The sequence below is a fragment of the Arvicanthis niloticus genome, chromosome 25, assembly GCF_011762505.2.
Source record: "Arvicanthis niloticus isolate mArvNil1 chromosome 25, mArvNil1.pat.X, whole genome shotgun sequence".
NCBI classification, from domain to species: Eukaryota; Metazoa; Chordata; class Mammalia; order Rodentia; family Muridae; genus Arvicanthis; species Arvicanthis niloticus.
Window position 1 is genome coordinate 18,028,664 of NC_133433.1, and position 18,200 is coordinate 18,046,863.

The window sequence follows — 18,200 nt, forward strand, 5'->3', positions numbered from 1 at the left end:
GTAAGATGAGAGTAATATATCAGTGTAAGCCCCTTCATAGTTACTGCTACCTTGGCAGTCCTCAGTGTTCAGGCTTCTCACTTGCAAGAACTTTCATGAGTCAAAGAATCTACTTCACAGCTCACTGTGAGTTGAAAACAGACTCCTAAAGCCATACTTTTCTCAACAATTTTTGAGATTATTGTTGTTTGGCTATTAATTTCCTTTTTCCCCCCAATGCCCATTTCTTAACTGGATACTAGTTAGAATTTACAAAGTACTTTATGAATACACTGTAGTACTATAGTGGCCAGAGCCCTGAGGAAACTTACCACATAGCCTTAGTTCACACAAAGCCATGCTTAAAGGATTCTTTCTGCCACACAAAGGACCAGAAAACACAAACAAATTAGATCCAATAACAATAACTAAAACAAATGCCAGCAAAATATACACATGTAGCAATAACTAAAGGGATAGTCACACACCACGGTGAGAGGGCTTGCCCCTGACATGATGTCATCTTAACACCTGTTATGACATCATTCAGGGAATACGAATGCACACAGCTAAGGAACTGGCAGAGTATTCAGAATGAAGTTTTCCTGTTAGGTAAGAACCTCTTTCCGGTGACTTAAAGAACTCCCACAAGCCCTCTCCCTGCAGTCTTGTCCATCCTCAAATTAATCTTTCTGTTCCTCAAAACCACCCCTGCCACACATCATCCTGCATCCCATTCTCAGCCTGTTTGGCTCATCCCCTGTAGCTGTGTGGCTTTTTCCATCACTTAACTCAGATCTTTAATGTCTCTTCTCAAGCACCTAAACAAAGTCTGCACCCTGACCTCTTGTGCTGGACTCTCCTTCTTCTTGCTTGGCAAGTTTTCATAATAATTAAAAACATAGTACAAATCCTTTGCTATTTTTGTGTCTGTTTCTACTCATTAAAATGTTAAGTCTATGAAAGCAAGAATTTTCACCTCACTTGGCAGACAAAAGCACTTACAGGGTGAGTCTGACCACTACATTTACACACACACACACACACACACACATACACACACACACACACACACACGAAACTAACAATTCTACCTATCTTGACTCACCCCAGAGGCTATGAAAAGATGTATCAGGCATTAAAAACTCAGTAAGTAGAAAGAAAGCATAAATTAAAAACCCGACAAAACCGACCTATAAGCATTTTTTTCTGAAAAATTCATCACCATATTTATGCTCAAACAAAATCAAACACCATTTGCTGCACTAGACCCTAAAAAATGATTAAGAGTTCTTTATCTCAGACTGTTGGCTTCTAACTGCCTCCTAGGTCATCTCAGGACAACGAATGTCACAATGTCGCTCCCACTTACTTAATCGACTTTCTAGTTCCAACAACATCTGCTGCACACCTGCCTCCATGACACAGATGGACAACAGAAGAATCACAAGTCCAGGAGCTGAGCCTGGGCAGTAGCACAGTGCCTTAAGTAAAGATGACACACAATTCGTTCAAGTTAAGACTCAAGGCTGGGGTTACATCTCAGGCAGAGAGCACAAGCTTAGCACAAGGGGAGCCCTGGGTTCAAGCTCCAGCACTTTGATCAAAGCAAGATAACAGAAAGCCTTGTTGCACAGATGAAGAAAGATCCAAAGAAACAGTCTATGTTGTCTGTGTGTTCAAACAGTGCCATAAGAGCAATGCTGCCAAGTGGCTTGTTCAACAAACAAAACAGCTCAAATGATCTATTTTCAATAAACAATTCACATCATATGTAAACATTTACAATGAATCTATACTGCTTAAATAAGTATCCTGGACAGTCTGTTTGTTTGTTGTTTCCAGACCTCCAAAGACTTCTGCTTTCCTCAGCATCCAAGAGAAATCAATACACACTACATATTCCTTACTTCCTTTCAGGAGTAAAATGTGGGGTCTGACATTGTCACTAAGCACCCGAGCACACAATGTGTCTTTACAATGACTGAATCTTGCTGTGCATTTCTGTACCTAACAACACCGTAAAATAAACTATAAATAGAAGATGGGGTCCGGGGAGCAAAGGCGGGTAAGCAAACTGTCCCCTGCCTCATGGTGGCTCCTGCTGCTGGACTTGGGAAGCTGAAGTAGGTGCTTGGCTCTAACACAGGCTAAGTGACATCATGAGAACCTGTTAAGGGGAGGGGGGGAAGGCAAGAAAACAAAAGAGGAATAGAAAGAATAAGAAAGACAGGCAGAAAGCTATACATTTGAAACCTAGCCTGGTCTTTTGAATGTGATGTGTTTATATAAATGATTGTGTCTTGAAATGTCCAGGAAATCAAGGATTAGGAAAGTGACAGAGAGTTGCTTCCACTACTACAGGACTCAAAATCAGGTGGGAGAAACCGGTCAACATGGAGTTCACGGTTGCCAAGCAACTAAAACTGACGATGATTATAAACTGGATATTTAACCAAGTATGATTACTGTCCTTACTAGATAAGAGGAGAAATCTGGCAGTGTGTTTTGTTGTATTATACCACCCAAGCCAAACAACTAAAATGAATTCTCACCTGAGCCAGGTGCAGTAGCACCACAGAGGTTGTACTGGAGGTCTCTGTTCTGGTCGACCTTGGCTCAGACTGGTGAATGTATCTACCTCCCTTGAACACCTTCATCTTTCTTTTTCCTAAAGAAAACAACTACTACTGTGTCTCTGTAACAATGCATTTTAGAAGGGAGAATGGGAATGGACAGACAGACAACTCCAGGAAGACATAAGAAGCTTCACTCAGGCCAATGGGTTGCAGTCCTCTCTGAACTCTTCAGACAGGTCTCAAGCCCATCCCTTCTCAAAGACGTCCACCATCACCTAGCACTTAACTAAGGAAAATGAAAAATCTCTGGCCAGACAGCCAGATGCTTAACTCTCAACTGTGATTCCCTCTTCTCAGTCTTTTCACCCTCTGCCTACCCACTCTTTAAATTACATTCGGCAAGAACGCACAGCAATCCATGTGACTTCTCTCATTCAACATGCAGATGTTACCAGCTCTGTAGACTGCTGCTGGACATCAGAAAACATTTCAAGAATCTCCTAAGTGCTGACTAAACCTGCATGACTCACCCACGCTTCCTCCCCCTCCACATTCCTCAAGTATGACTTGTTGCTCTGAATATTTTAGGAGAAAATACAAAAAAATAAAATAAAATCCCAACACACATGAGGAGAAACTCTCACTAAAAACAAACATATAAAAATTTAGTCAACACCCTCCCCCCACATACACACACATTTAGTACTTAGGTCAAAGGCAAGATTAACACTAATTCTATTTAGACATTCAATCTGCCTCTACACCCAATCCCACAATGCTACAGAAACTTCAACAAGCTAAGCTAAGTTACTTCACAGAATATAAAAATGGTGAGGATGTTTTTCTTGCAGTTAAGCACACTATTTATGCAAGAAGCTAAGGAATTCTTTATTTACTCTGTTTGGGTGTTCTAAAGAATGTTCTTTCAGAGGCTAGTAACTGATAATCATGCAAATAATTAATAATCAGCTACTATGTTAATCTAAAATCTTTATAGGATCCTTTATGTAACCAAGATTTTCATCCCAATTCAAAAAGCAATCTAGCTTCTTTTTCATGCTAAAAATATCTAAATATCTTCTGGGGAAAATATATATATAAATATATTTATATATATACAAATATATATATGTATATATATTTGTGTGTGTGTGTGTGTGTGTATACATGTACATATACTAAATAAATGACAAAATGCTAATTACCAAGAATACTAATGTTCAAACTCACAAGGCAGGTGCTGAGTAAGAGGCAGCATTTAGTTTATATCACTGGCTTTGAACGTTACCAACAGTACACTATGAATTGTCTATGTATTCCCTCAAACCACATTTTATTAGAATGAATGCATTCTTGGCAGAGCAGATACTTCCTAGGCACAGGGCTTTTAGAAAAATCACCTCATTTGATTTTCAAAGCAATCCTATGGTTTTAGGCATACATTTTCTTTTTCAGAAAGTCTGATGGCAAAAGATGAAGAAGGTAAAATGGTCACTCAGAGTCAAACACCAAGTGAATGGCTAGGCTGAAGTCCAAGAGATGATGGTGCACGCCAGCAGTACATGCAGGACAAAATGTGGTGGCATATGCCTGTAATCTAGCACTTAGGAGTGGAGACAGGAGATGTGTGAGTTCGGAGAGAACATGCATTATAAACTGAGTTCAAAGCTACCCTGGACATGAAGCCATGCCTCAAAAAATTACTTAACCAAACCAAGTGTTTAAAATAAATAATAATCACGCTAATGCCAACTTAAGTGAGAACCTCCTCGATGAATTGAAAACTCATCTCCCTCCTCCATTATGGGGGATGTCTACTAAGGGCAAGTATTGCACTATTAGACTATCATCCTCAGGAAGTGGATCACCTATGAAGATCAGTTGTCTTCTATAGTTGTCCTCTAGACATATGCTTCCAAGGACAAAAAAGGATTAAATGCAATATGTATGTGATCAAATACCTTATGGTTTCCAGAAGAGAAAAATAAAAAAAAATTCAAAGACCAATATAATATTGAAGTCTACTTATGGTTTCATCAAGAAAAAAAAAAAAGAGGCAGATAAATTAGCAGAAGGATAGGAGAGACAACCCCCACCTCTCTCTCTCTCTCTCTCTCTCTCTCTCCCTATTATTCCTCAGAGCGGAAATGCTCTGTTCAGACACAGCTTGGAAGATATAAACATCATTGAAATTCAAAAGCAGTTCTGAAAGAGAGGATGCCTCAATTGGTATGCAAGAGATGTTTCCTCCCCTGAATACATTATGAACTTGAAGCATGCTAATATGCCATGCTATCATAAGCACCAGATGGGGCAGTAGGCAGTACATGTCCCATCAAACCTCAAGAAGATGTATTAATGTTCATGCTCTTTAAAAAAAAAAAAAAAAAACTCCTTTGCCTGTGTCCCTAGACTTGCGCATTTCTTAGCATTCAGTCACTCTCTCAGCACAGTCCTCCAGGCTGCTCTTCTTCGGCAGATGGTGCCAGGAATCATTTCAATCTATTTTATCATGGGAGGCAAAGGCCACAAAGCGTGTCAGACTACGCTTACTGAAGGCCTACCCAGCACAAAAGAGAAAACAGAGGATCTGGGAGACACAGGAAATCAATCTTCTCAGGCAGGCATGACGGAGGAATCACTTTTTAGCTCTGCTGAGTATGTATTTATGTGGAGCAGAAAAGGATAAGGAATGCTCCCTATATTTAATGTGTTTACATTCTCAAAATGACTTGCTTTTATTGTGAACACTATTTCAACATTCTCTAAAAAAAGGCTGGCTAACTTCACAAAATTATGCATCGTCTGAAGGAGATCTCAATGAGTCGAAGGCGTAGTACATGGTACCTGAGTGCAACAAAGCCAGGTTACTGAACAGTCACCAAGCATACCAACATTCAGGTACCTGGATGACATGCTCCCCTCTCCCTGTCTTGTCAGGCTCGTTCTGTGACACCTGCATATTTTACCAGAGGTAGAGGCTCTAAATAACTAGTATTTCTTCAAGTCCTAATCTTCCAATAACCTAATCTTCCAATAACTCACTTAAGATAAATAAATTTTCCTGATTTTCCTGTAGCTAGGATTTAAACTGACATGATGAAATACTGGTTATTTCTCAGGACTATACAAGGAGGCAAAAGTCACAATTTGTCACACCGGTTCTCCTATGTGAATAAGCCTGAGAATCCCCTAATCTGTGTCAAACACAGAATTGCTGGATCCATTGCAGGTTTCTTTGCTTTCAGGGCTGGGAAGCGAACCTTCAGCGATTCTGACTCAGTTGACTAGAGAATTTCTGCTCCTACCAAGTTCCAAGGCAAAGCTAACTCTGTTGGGCTTGGGGCTAATCGACTTATCTCTGCTTGGTGCAGGCTAGCCCTGCACATGTTACTAATCCGTACAGTAGAGTAGCAGTGGGTGTGAGTGCCCTCTGAGGTCAGAGTTCATATCTGATTCTATCGGAACTAAAGTGACAAGTGGTTATAAGCTGCTGGATCTGGATGCTGGAAACCCAGCTCAGGTCCCGGGCAAGAGTAGTGTGTATTCTTAACCACTTAACCACTGAAACATCTCTCCAGCATCATTTCCGCCAAGAATTTTTAAAAAGCACAAACTAAGTGAGCTCCTGCCAAATGAACAAGATTATTTTACAAGGTATATCACACTCGGACGGCCTCTGAAGCACCAAAGTCTTGCTGAGGCTCTTAAGGAGCCAATGTACAAATACAAGAGAGCAAAAACTTACCAAGAACATTCAAATTCGACACTATGCTTTTGAAGAAAAAAAAAAATATATATATACATATATCATTTACTGAATGAATTATCCTAGCAGTCTCTCGAGACTCAAGATAAATTTTACCAGCTTATCAAACTGAAAATCATCTATGATCATTGATTTGAGAAACTGTTGGCTGAATTTCCTGTGTAGCTAAAAAGATTAAAATATTTTGTTAATATTTGTCTTTTGCAAAAAATCTTACTCAGTGTGCCTGATGGCAGATGGAGAAAGTATACCCATCCTCCCACTCACAACACGAATGAAGGAAAAAGGGCCAGACAAGAGTTGCTGAGATGTCTCAGAATGTTAGGGTCCTTCCCACCAAGCCTGGAGATCTGGGTTTACTGCCCAGGATATAAAGGGTAGAAGGACAGAATCTAATGATACAAGTAGATCCTCTAACTTCCACAAAAACAACATGGCATACACACCAACACAGACACAGACACACACACACACAGACACACACACACACACACACACACACACACACACACACACACACCAGAACTTCATGTTTCTACAAATGTATCTTGGTGCTCACTGGCCAACCTTCACATGCTCACCCTCACATGCCAGTTGAGTGTTACATGCCAAGTTATACGGACAGTAAATATAATGATGAATTAGTAGACACATTACATGCACACTATAATTAACATGCCACGAGCCACCAGTAAAGTCATATGGCCCAACATATATATTTTTATTCTTTATCACTGAAAGAGATGTTTAATTCAAACTATTTGTCAAAATTTTTTTAGAGTTCACTTCTTAATTTTCCCCCTCATTATCATTATGCTTTGCATATTACTTCTTTCCTTTGGAATATCTGTGAATCCTAAGCAATATCCATGAGATCATCTGACGAGCAAACATTTGTTGATGGCCTTCACAGGGAGCTTGGAATGGAACTCTTAAAACTAGGAAAATCAAGATGTTAACATAAAAGGCAGCATTATTGAGGTGAATAAGTGACGGTTATAATGTCTATTTTAACTAGCAAAGAAAGGGCCTATGTATTGGAATAGCACAGAACTTAAAAAGAAAATGTATGCAGCATTCAACCCTTAGTCACATGACATTCCCAGAGAGGAATCAGTGAGAGAGAACAACCTACACTCTGACCACAAGTAAAAAAAAAAAAAAAAAAAAATACCCATGTATTTGAACTGGAAAGCTTGCATGAGCTTCTCGGGCTCTGTAATTGTACTCTTTACTATCTGCCTCACTAGGCCATGATTATCTGGTTTCTAAGATAGCAGACAACTCAAATAGGTAAGGGGTAGGCATAAAACTAAAGGGTGGGCAGCTGACAGAAAGATAAAGAAAACCCCATGTACATAGACAAAGTTCACCAAGCACAAGAAACTAGCACTGAGCCTGTCAAATACGTCTCTTTTCTTTTAAGACCAGGATCCATAATAATAACCTCTTGACTTTATACCAGTGTATAAAGTCTGTTCAAAGGTGAGAAATTAATAAACACAAATGTTTAAGAAAGTAAACAAAGTCCTTGAGAAGCTTAAGAAAACTGTCTACTCTCTGGAAAAACACTAGAAAATGGCTCAGTTCTCCAAGAAGTCTCCATAAAGGTTTCATGAACACTGCCATGATACCAAATTGTTTTATATCCAAGTACACAGTGATAGAAGGTGAAAATGAATCAGGTACCCTCAATACAGCGAATGGTACCAAAGCCACCAGGGATAACTCCCTTTCAATGACACTCCTTAGAAAAACACTGACCAGAGAGAGGTCTGAGAGACTGATCACACCTACTCCTGTCAACTGTTTCAGCCGTTGTGCTTGGCAAACCCTGCCAAACTAAGACACTGGACTTTACCTCTGAGGTCTATCACTCTTGATATTTTATAAACCCATTATTAGAAATATGCTAGGAAGCCTAGACATTGAATATAGAGTTTATTCCACAAGTAGTTTCCCTTTATCATATTTTGTCACTAGGCTGTGGTTAAACTACTAATGCTAGAGGGAGAGAGAATTACACTGTAAGAGGACCCAGAGCTCTACCTGGAGTAGGCCTTCGAAGCTATAGTACTCTCCATCTCACAGGACGCCAAGATGGCAGGGTTGGGGCTTTTGATTTAGTCTTATCCACACCAAGGCATAGGTTAAGCATCCTGGGTGGGAGAATATATAAATAATTATCTTAGGAACCTCAAATTCAACTATTCATATTCTTTCCCATAGCCCGACTCCTCACACAAACCACGCCCAGAGGGAAGCAGTGGAATGAAATTACACTGAGTTCAAGTGTAAAGTGAGGGTAAAGCTTTGTTCTAAAATCCAGCAACTGCTGTCCTGGAAGTTTCAAATAATACAGAACTCCATCAAACCCATTCTGGATTGTTAAGATGCTGTGTGTTTCCTGAAATTCTTTCAGATTCTTGTGTTAGTTCAAACTCATAGCAGACACCTCTCATATCCCTTCCTTCTAAAGATTATGCTTGCCCGATTACATAGCTCAAAGCCAAACTCTTGACCAGAGTCACTTTCTATCCTTCAAAACTATGTTCTACTTTGAGTCCCAAGGACTCTGTATGGTGTTACCAGGTCACATGGAATTAAAGGAATCCCACTAAGAAAAAGCAGGTGAAGCTGTACTCACCAGCTTATCACTTAGGTTTTAAAAAAGAAATGTGGGAACAGATGAAACCTTCTCAAGAAACTACCCACGATTTAAAAAATTAACTGCCTTCTGTGTTTTGGTTTGGGGGCTTGGGTTTGTTTTATTTCATGGGCAGTAGAAAGGAAAGCAGTTACCTGCTTCTGACAGTGTCCCTGCCTACATTCTGAAGATCTCTAAGAACAGATCCATGGATCACAACAGTTTTATCACTCAGCAACCTCATGTTTATTAACCACACATTTACAATTCTGCCTATACATGTGTTGAATGCCATTCAATTTCCAATTTTCTGCTCACCCAAACAGAGGAAGTCACCCACCTGAGCAGACCAACCACAGACAGCTGGTGTTCCATCTCTCAACAGCCAAAAAGGTGGTGCCTTAATTAACCAGGACAATTTGGTTTGATTGCAAATAACACAATTTCTTTTGTGGTTTTGTTGTTGTTGTTCATATGTGTTGTTATTAAAATTGGTTGTTTATGTGTTTTGGAAATAGTGTCTCACTATGTACCCTAACCTGACCTCAAACTCATCATCCTGCCTCAGCCTCCACAGTGCTAGTACTACAGACATGCACTACCTCATTCAGCAAAGAAAGTTTTCAGAAAACAATTATTCATATTGTACTTTCAAGAGAAATGAGAAGGCCAGGCTAAAGAGAGCTCAGTAGTTAAGAGTGCTTGCTACTATTTTAAGGACCAGCGTTCAGTTCCCAGGACCTACCGTGTACACATAACTCCAGTTCTAGAAGAACTGATGCCCTCCTCTGGCCTCTGCAGGTACTGCATGTGTATGCAGACAGCATAAAAAAAATTAAAATAACTAAATCTTTTCTTTAAGAGAGGAAAAGGAACATACTGAAAACAAGAGCTTAAAGTGCTTTAGCCAAGATCACTCTTCATAATTCAAGCTAATGATGTTTTTCTGCCTTTTATTTCAGCAAAGAGAAACACGGAATTCCTTAAACCCATCCTGGTGACCACACTTGTAAACCCAACTCTTGAGTTATAGGGGCAGGAAAACACAAGATTAGGCTCTGGAGAGTTTTAGGCCAGCTTGGGCTACATAACACACTGTCTCAAAAAGAAAACAGACAGGCAGGCAGGCAAGCAGGCAGGCAGGCAGACAGACAGACAGACAGACAGACAGACAAAAAAAGTATATCTTCTTTGTCATTATTCGTCAACATTAAACATGCCCCTTGAAATGTTCTTCTATTCTCCATTACAAACCTCACCCCCAACAACTTGCACAAAATCTATCCTCTCAAAGAGGTAACAAACAAACAAACTAGGTAGACCAGGGAATTTAATCTAATCTCATCTACATGTCCCAGGGCAAGCTGCTCTATTTATCTGAACTTCAGATTTCAGATAGATCACTTGGCAAAGAAACCATTTCCAGGGGTGTGAAGAAAATTAGGAAGTCTGTACAGAGCCCAGCCTGAGGCCTGGCATATAGATGCTTTCAATTTCAGGATACTCTGTTCTGTCAGAGATGGACTCTGCCTAGAAACAGTAGTTTGCTAGCTCCCTCTGAGATGAAGAGGGCTTCTTGATTCCTTTGATATTGCAGCTCTATAGGTTGAAAAACATAATTAAGCTAGACATTCTCAGAAAGCACATTTGCATTAATATTAATTAATGCAAACAGCTGTTTGAGAAAGCCAGCCAGATCAAACTGTTACTTGGTCAGGTGTGACATCCTATTGTTCTCGAGTTATGAGTCATTTAAGTTAATGGCTTACTCCTCAAGCTACAGTTAAATACCAAAGACCTGCAACTGCACAAAGAAACTGCTTTCTGAAATACTACACCCATCCTTCGCACAGGAATTACCATTCAGTGAGACAACAAACAGTGCCCCATTCTTAGTGCAAGAGCAACACATTCAAAACTGTTAAGTTTCCTAACTGAGCAAGAAAGAGACAAGCAAGCTTTCTAATGAGCATTTAGCTGCCCACTGCCCATCCTTCACCCTGGGAGTCTTTTACTCTTAATGCAAGGGGGAGCCTCCTAACTGTGGTTCCCTTACAGAACTCCATACCCAGAATCCACTAATTTCCACAAGAGCCCAAGGCAGTAAACACCCTGAACAGAAGAAAAGACTGGACCTCAGTTATCTTTGGTACCTGACTTATCCTGGGCCATGTGCAAGCATCCCCTCTCTTGTTTGGTTATGATGCCATATATTTGCCAGGTATGGTGGTATATGCCTTTTAACACAGGGCTTAGGAGGCAGAGGCAAGGGAATGTCTGGGAGTTTGATGCCAGCCTGGGCTACATAATGAGATCTTGCCCAAAGACATTCTTGTCATGACCTATACCTGACTGCTACTTTTAAAATTATTAAAAAGTTACAGGTACACTGTTGGCACAGACTGAGTGTCCACTGTCATGAGAGTTTCTCCTACATAGTTCTCTAATCCTGAACGAGGAGGGAAGGAAACAAGTGAGTGAGACTTAGGGCTGGGGAAATAAATGACAAAAGAGAGCCTGGCTGTGACACCGTAACATGGTTCTAGTAAAACAGCATCTAGCAGCAGCATGGAGGAACAGGGACTAGGGGGAAATCTTAAAGGAATGAAGCACCTGACAGGCCCCCTCACCTGTGTGAGCCTCACTTTCAGACTCTAGATTAAATGTCTGTAAGATCAACCTAGTTCTAAAGATAACCCCCAAAGCCTGTTCAGATATCAGAATAACCATATCCTCTTTGTAAACATCAGTTATCAGCCTAGAGATGATAAATAATAATAGACATTCCTAAACTACATAATGCCCACTAGGTAAAAGCTGTTTAGGAAATGAAAATGAACAACTGGGGCCTTTTGTGGGTTGTTTGCTTTGTTTTGTTTTTGAAATGGGTAGCCATGCTGCCCTGAAAGTCACTAACTCAGGATCATCTTCATTAGCCACTACTTCAATATGATACCTATGAAACCTGCAGAAATTATAAAGAATCTCTCTCTCTCTCTCTTTCTCTCTCTCTCTCTCTCTCCCTCCCTCCCTCCCTCCCTTCCTCCCTCCCTCCCTCCCTCCCTCCCTCCCTCCCTTCCTCCTTCTCTCCCTCTGGCCCTCTCCCCACTATCAGAAAAAAAAGATTAAAAATATTTTTCAGTAGACCTTAGATTATTAAATTTACATAGAAATGAACATTAAGCACTTTTAAGTTGTTTAAAAGATATAGAATTGAGAGGCCAAGCCCTCCAAAATATCAATAAAAGGAATTGAAAAGAGAAAGGGATGCGGCAAGAGGGCTTGCATAAAAGTCGAGACTTGGGAAATCTGAATAATCTACATTTATAATTGGTACTTATGGCTTATATAGTTTTCTTTGGATAGCTGTTATAAGGCAAGAGTCAGCCTAATAGGACAGCAAACTGACGTGCAAAGTAAAACAGCATTGGTGAGTGCAATGTTTTTATTTGTACATAACAAGATTTACATACATTCACACACACACAAACACACACACACACACACACACACACACACACACACACACACACACACATATATATATATATATATATATGGATATGTATGTCCAGGTGCATTACCCAAATGTTCAGTTACAAAGGACACTAACAGTTGTCTGTCCATGACAACTTCACTTCTGGTTTTGTTTTGAGCTGGTCTCTTTTTTTCTTTCTTTCATTTTTTTCTTTTTCTTTCTTTCTTTTTTTTTTAAACACAAATCATCGCTTGCAAGCATTGATGTTAAAAACAGAAAAACAGTCTAGTACACAGTGGCTATAAATGCCAAATCAATTTTCAGCAGATAATAAAGTCCATGTTTTACAATCAGCAATGCACTGTTTTACTACCCAAAAATGTAAGCTAATAATATATAGCTCTCCTAAATGGAAAATGCAGATATGCTGTTAAAGAATGGGCAGGCTGTGAGAGGATGGATCATTCCTGCAGGGACCTTCTCAAAGCTATGTGTAAGTGTTTTGAAAATATCACATGATGTGGCCATGTGTTAAAAATTACAGCCAGTTAAGTTCTCTGCTAGGAAAAATATGTGGGCAATTTATGAAATGCACTCCAGGATGGAGATGTCTTAAGTAAAACCAGATTTTCAAAACAAACCTTTTTTTCCCCCTTTTGGAAACTTGAACTTAAAAAAAAAAAAAAATGTTCCAGGCACATCTGGCGAGCAGGACCATTGAGAAGGGTGGTCTGACCTAATGCTAGCCATCTTCTGAAAGAACAGCACTATTTCTGGGCTCCAGGGACTGTGCTCACTTACTGTCCTTTTAAGGAAACAGTCCTCAATGCATTCTGTAGGTCAATGCATGTTACTTGATAACAGTACACAAAGACTGATAAAAATATAAATGTTTCAGAAAACTTAGGGTCACTTTCACCTGAAACAATATAGTGCCGTGGTCTCCCAGACTTCTATAAAAAGCATTTTCTTCTCTTAAACACAAGGATCTGCTTGTTAGAAAAAAAAAAGAAGAAGAAGAAGAAAATGACAGGCAGTGAAGTTATATTTTCTTCTGTGCGAGTTAAATAACTTTAAAATAGTTTATTTCTCTACAGTATACTCAACCTCCTCCGAGTTTTCCAGTTTTCGTAGTTCATTTTGTAACAGTATGTTATCAACAACTAACAAAAGGAGGGGCGTTATTTTCCCAAAACAGTTCTATAAAACCCCAAATTAAAACTTCTTTTTCACCTCCCCACTCCCAGGATGTCGTGTGTGTGTGTGTGTGTGTGTGTGTGTGAATAAGCTCAACATCTGCACATCTGTTTCTAGTGATTCCCAATTTTGTAAAAGAAGTCTTAGATCTGAGAATTAGTACATCAAGTCTGACACAAGGAACCACTTCTGACACTTGAACTACAGATAAATAAATTGGAAAGTTGATATGTAAATGTGTAGGCAATAAAAAATAAGAACAGTGATACCAGGATACAAACACATTTTTCCTTTTAAACTTCTACCCAGACTTTTATTAAAAATGCAAAGCTACCCCCAAGATAGCTTTAAAAAGCCTATTAATATAAATATACATGAATGGATTAAATTATGCTAAAACACATTAAGAGGTAGTCCATCTGAAACTAGATTTTAAAAAAAATGCAGATGGATGTCAAAGAATAACCAAGTATCAGATCTGCTCAAGTACCATCCTGAACATGCTCACAGTCACAGCTGTTGATAGTCTCTGCATCCAAGTACAAGGTTGTCTAACACAGTGGGAGAAAGAGGGAGGGAGGGAGGGAGGGAGGCAGAGAGAGACAATCAGAAGTACAGAGACAGACAGACACACAGAGACAGCCCATACTTCAGAACACCACTACAGAACCAGTCAGGTATTAACAACTTAACACTAGAGCCGACTTGCAATGGCAAAGCCTTAAGTATAATTCAGTGCTTTGGAGCTTTCTTTAAAAGTCATGTGAGGAATAAGGAGAAAAGGTCCTAACCTGTCCCCATCCCCTTTTGTTACTGACAAGGAGATTTGGTTCTTTTTCACCAAAATACCACAGACTCTGGTGGGCACTGCTAGGTCATGCAATACTCATCTATTAAGAGCATAAAAACAAAGAGCCTGTGAATTGTCGTAAGATCTCCATGAAGCTGTGCTCCAGTGGTCTGGTAAAATAAAAAATAAACATAACACGAGTGCTTCTTCACCAATTCCATATTATATAAAAAGAATACATTTCTTCCTCCGTTACATGTTGCATATAAACCAAGCTGAGAGCTTAAAGAGTTAAAATGACCCTTCTAAGACCTCAGTTATTATCTTTTTTGGTAATTGAATTTCCCCATATTTTAGCTTCTATGCATTCCCAGTCCTCTGAACAACAACAACAGAAGTGCAATCCTGGACAAATTTGTCCTTTCTGCACACATATTAATAACGACGAGAGCAGACTCCGAGACATATCCTAAAGGGAACACATTCTTCAAACAACTGGCGATACCTACACACAACTGTGGTTTCAGAAAAGCTGGCAGATAATGTTTCAAAACACCATCTGGGAGGTGAGCAAACTCTGACCAAGCACGGCCTCTTCTGCTTGCCCTACCCAAATAATCTGCATGCACCAGCCAGCTGGAAGATCTCCTCTGTGTGCCCTGCCTTTATCTGCTCTGCATTCGGCACAGGACAATTTAGAGAGTTCTTGAGAGCAGTGAGGCAGCCCTTTTCCCCACACCAGGCTTCATAAACAGAGCTCTTTCCCTGGCAGCAATCACAGAAACACTCCAGTTTCCAAAGATAATATTTTTCTGGAGAATTGTCATACACTAAATTTCCAGGGACACAGGAATGTCACTAATTCAACATACTTCTTCTAAATGACCCGACTTCAATTTACTTACGTGATAACATCTAAGGACTATGATTTAGAGCAAGAAATTCCTTCCAGTGCCAAAGCTGCCTTCATTTTCTTTGACATAAACAGCTCTTCAAAGACAGTCTCCAAGAATTCTACCATCATCTCAAAACTCTCTCCACAGGCAAATAACCAGCAAGAAAGTGCAGATGACAGTCCAGAAACCCAAAACAGAAAACACTTCTCAGTAGAGCTAATTCCCTGTGTAAACTGCTCAGGCAAATATCCATGGCTTCCTTCCCCCCCCCCCCCCCCCCAGCTTGAAAGGCACATATCTCCATATCATGCACCCCTAAATCCAGATTTTGATAGCTTTCTTTGTGTCACCTCCCAATCACACCTCTATCACCCCACAGCCTCTCTCTGCTCTCACCCAATACAGCAGTTGTGGGGCAGCCGATATTTTCCACGCATTATAAAAAGTAAAGCTTCCTTCCTTGCAAGAAAAGAGGACTCACTCACCAGGCATCCCGGAATCCAGCGTGTAACACACTGAAAGCAACTCTGTGTTAAGAGGGAGCGCGATGCGGGCTCATGTCTCCTGTTCTGGAATGTGCGGGGCGGTGGAGAGGAGGGCCATCAGAGGGGCTGGGGCGGCATGGCCCGAGGCAGGGTGCTGGGCGCGTGCGCCTGCCAGGCAGAGACAGATGGAGAGCTGACACTCCGGATTGCACTTGGAGCAGAAATGTGCAGGATGACAGGATCACATGTGGCCTTGAACCCAGCCCTGTCTCTTCAGGCAGAACAATGACAGGGACGTGTGTACAAAGTATCACAACTCCTGTCTCCCTTTCTCTACTCTTCCTCCTGCCCCAGTTCCAGAGCACCAAAAAGCAGAAAGTGAAATGCAGAAAGATAAGCTAAATGCTGAATAATTCATTCATCACCACCACCACCCCTTCCCAGCTCCAATTTAACCCTTATTTTGCCAAAAGATGGCAATGTTGACCTTACCCCCACAACTCACACTGAAAGCCTTCCTTCATCTTCTAATTTTAACAGGCATTACTGGGAAGTTTGGTTTAAAACAAACAAGGGCACAGACCACAACGCTTTCTTTATTGATCTGGAAACCCCAAACAACCTAAAAACATCTTGCAAGACTGTGCTCTGCCAGTTTATCGTCCAGCACGAAGTATGAGTATATTTCCAGTAGCTTCTCAGTCACACGTGTAAAGCAGAACACTTTTTAAGAAGCAGAATCTAACCATTTTCAGTTTACTACAGTGCTTCTAATCCACCGGGATCCCAGGTTGATTTGCTCCAAACGTTTTTCAGCTTACTTTCCTCTATTCTGCATAGAGATCCACACGAGACAAAAAACAAAATCTTCATTGTAAAGCTTTTTCAAAAGCTAAACAATCATGCCATTTTGAGAGGGAGGTGTGGGGGGGGCACCCTTAAATGTTTCTCCTGACTGTGAATAACACATACCCAGCCTGCTTCAATGGACTCTTCCCCATTAAGCTTTAATGGACACCATGATATATAAAACTGGGAGCCTTTGTTACAGCGCTTTATCTAAAGCTGGCTATTTCCTTCTCAGCAGTGTCTCTTTAGTCCTTTGTAAAGCATCCTTGCCTCATAGGAGAAACACAAGCCTGCCTGCCTTGCCCGCCTGTTTCTAAACACACAAAGATGCCAGGCAGAAGGAAAACATTCTTCTCTTCTAAAACTCTTCTTCACAATTTAACACTCGAACTCTTCACTGGGTCTGTGTTTGATTGTTTGTTTTAACAACAGGACTCCTGTGGTGGTCAAGCCCTCAGGTTCTACCTTTCCAATGTCCAGCCAATCCAGTAGACACACAGAATCCTACTAAACATTTCTACTCAGGACTGCCCAGCCTTCCAGCCAGCTCAGTGACCATGAAGACAGACTGGCCCCTTTAACTCTTGCTATTCTGGTAGTGACCCACGTGTCCTTTGCTTATTGGTCAGATTTATTTTTATCCCCTCTTTGTTGCCCTCAAGAACTTCTAAAAGACCCCACCTGAAAGCAGACAGTAATTCTCACCTCTACCCACTGTCTTCCTGTCCCTCTGCCTGAGAGTGTTTCAAAACGCAGGCACACAACACATGCCTTGCACAAACAAAATATATATCATCTTTGATAAACAGCATCAATCAATAAGAACTTCTACAGCTCCTGAACCCTGTACCTGAAAAGGGCTGCTTCAGCCAGTGAACCCCTCAAAAAAAATCCATCACTGTCAGAGACAACTTGTAAAAAGACGACAATTCATAGTGATTACTCTGTTCTGTCACGAATAGTATACTACACTCTATTTATGAGGGCAATCTTTTTGTTCATCTTAGTTAGATGTCACTTGTAATGAGGTTCTGTGTAATGGATTTTAGTTCTGTTAAGCAGCAAGCTCAAACCTTCTTGTGACAGAAAGCGTTATAGCATGGATCACATGGAGTGTGATCACCAATTAAGTGCTGGCATAAGGGCCTTTATGGAATCCAGAACCCTAAATCTGAACATTTCCATTTTTTAAAAGAGTATTTTTTGAAAAGCCATTCAATGCTACACGCCACTTTTTTTTTTCTTTAATACTATACCTATGGAAGAAAGAAAACATTTTCACAGTGGGACACCCAACCTTTCATCAATATGCACGGTGAATCACTTCTAAAATAGAAAGTCAAACGACAAAATGCAATACACTTCAAGAAAACTGGATGATATCTGGTTTCAAAACTGGGTCTTAATATCGGTACACTCCAAGGCCCGAAACCACGGCTCAGAAAATTGAACTTCCATATGCTGTGTGATTATGTATCTTTTCTATGTGTAAAAAGGCTTTTTAAGCTGTTATCTGACTACAGTAATTGCC

The 18,200-nt window shown here is 40.4% G+C and overlaps 1 protein-coding gene across 5 annotated transcripts in view; it reads right to left on the reverse strand.

Annotated features, from left to right (window-relative positions):
- The window catches only part of Runx1t1 (RUNX1 partner transcriptional co-repressor 1), a 151,669-nt gene that overhangs the window by 93,529 nt on the left and 39,940 nt on the right, over window positions 1-18,200 (reverse strand). The window contains exon 1 of one of the 5 annotated variants that reach the window (XM_076924146.1): window positions 15,821-16,143. The exons of the other annotated variants lie outside the window; for them this stretch is intronic. Coding sequence (XP_076780261.1) covers window positions 15,821-15,827 — 7 coding nt within the window. The 5' untranslated portion in view covers window positions 15,828-16,143. Of the gene's footprint in view, window positions 1-15,820; window positions 16,144-18,200 lie in introns of those variants that run through there. 5 annotated transcript variants of the gene reach the window in all.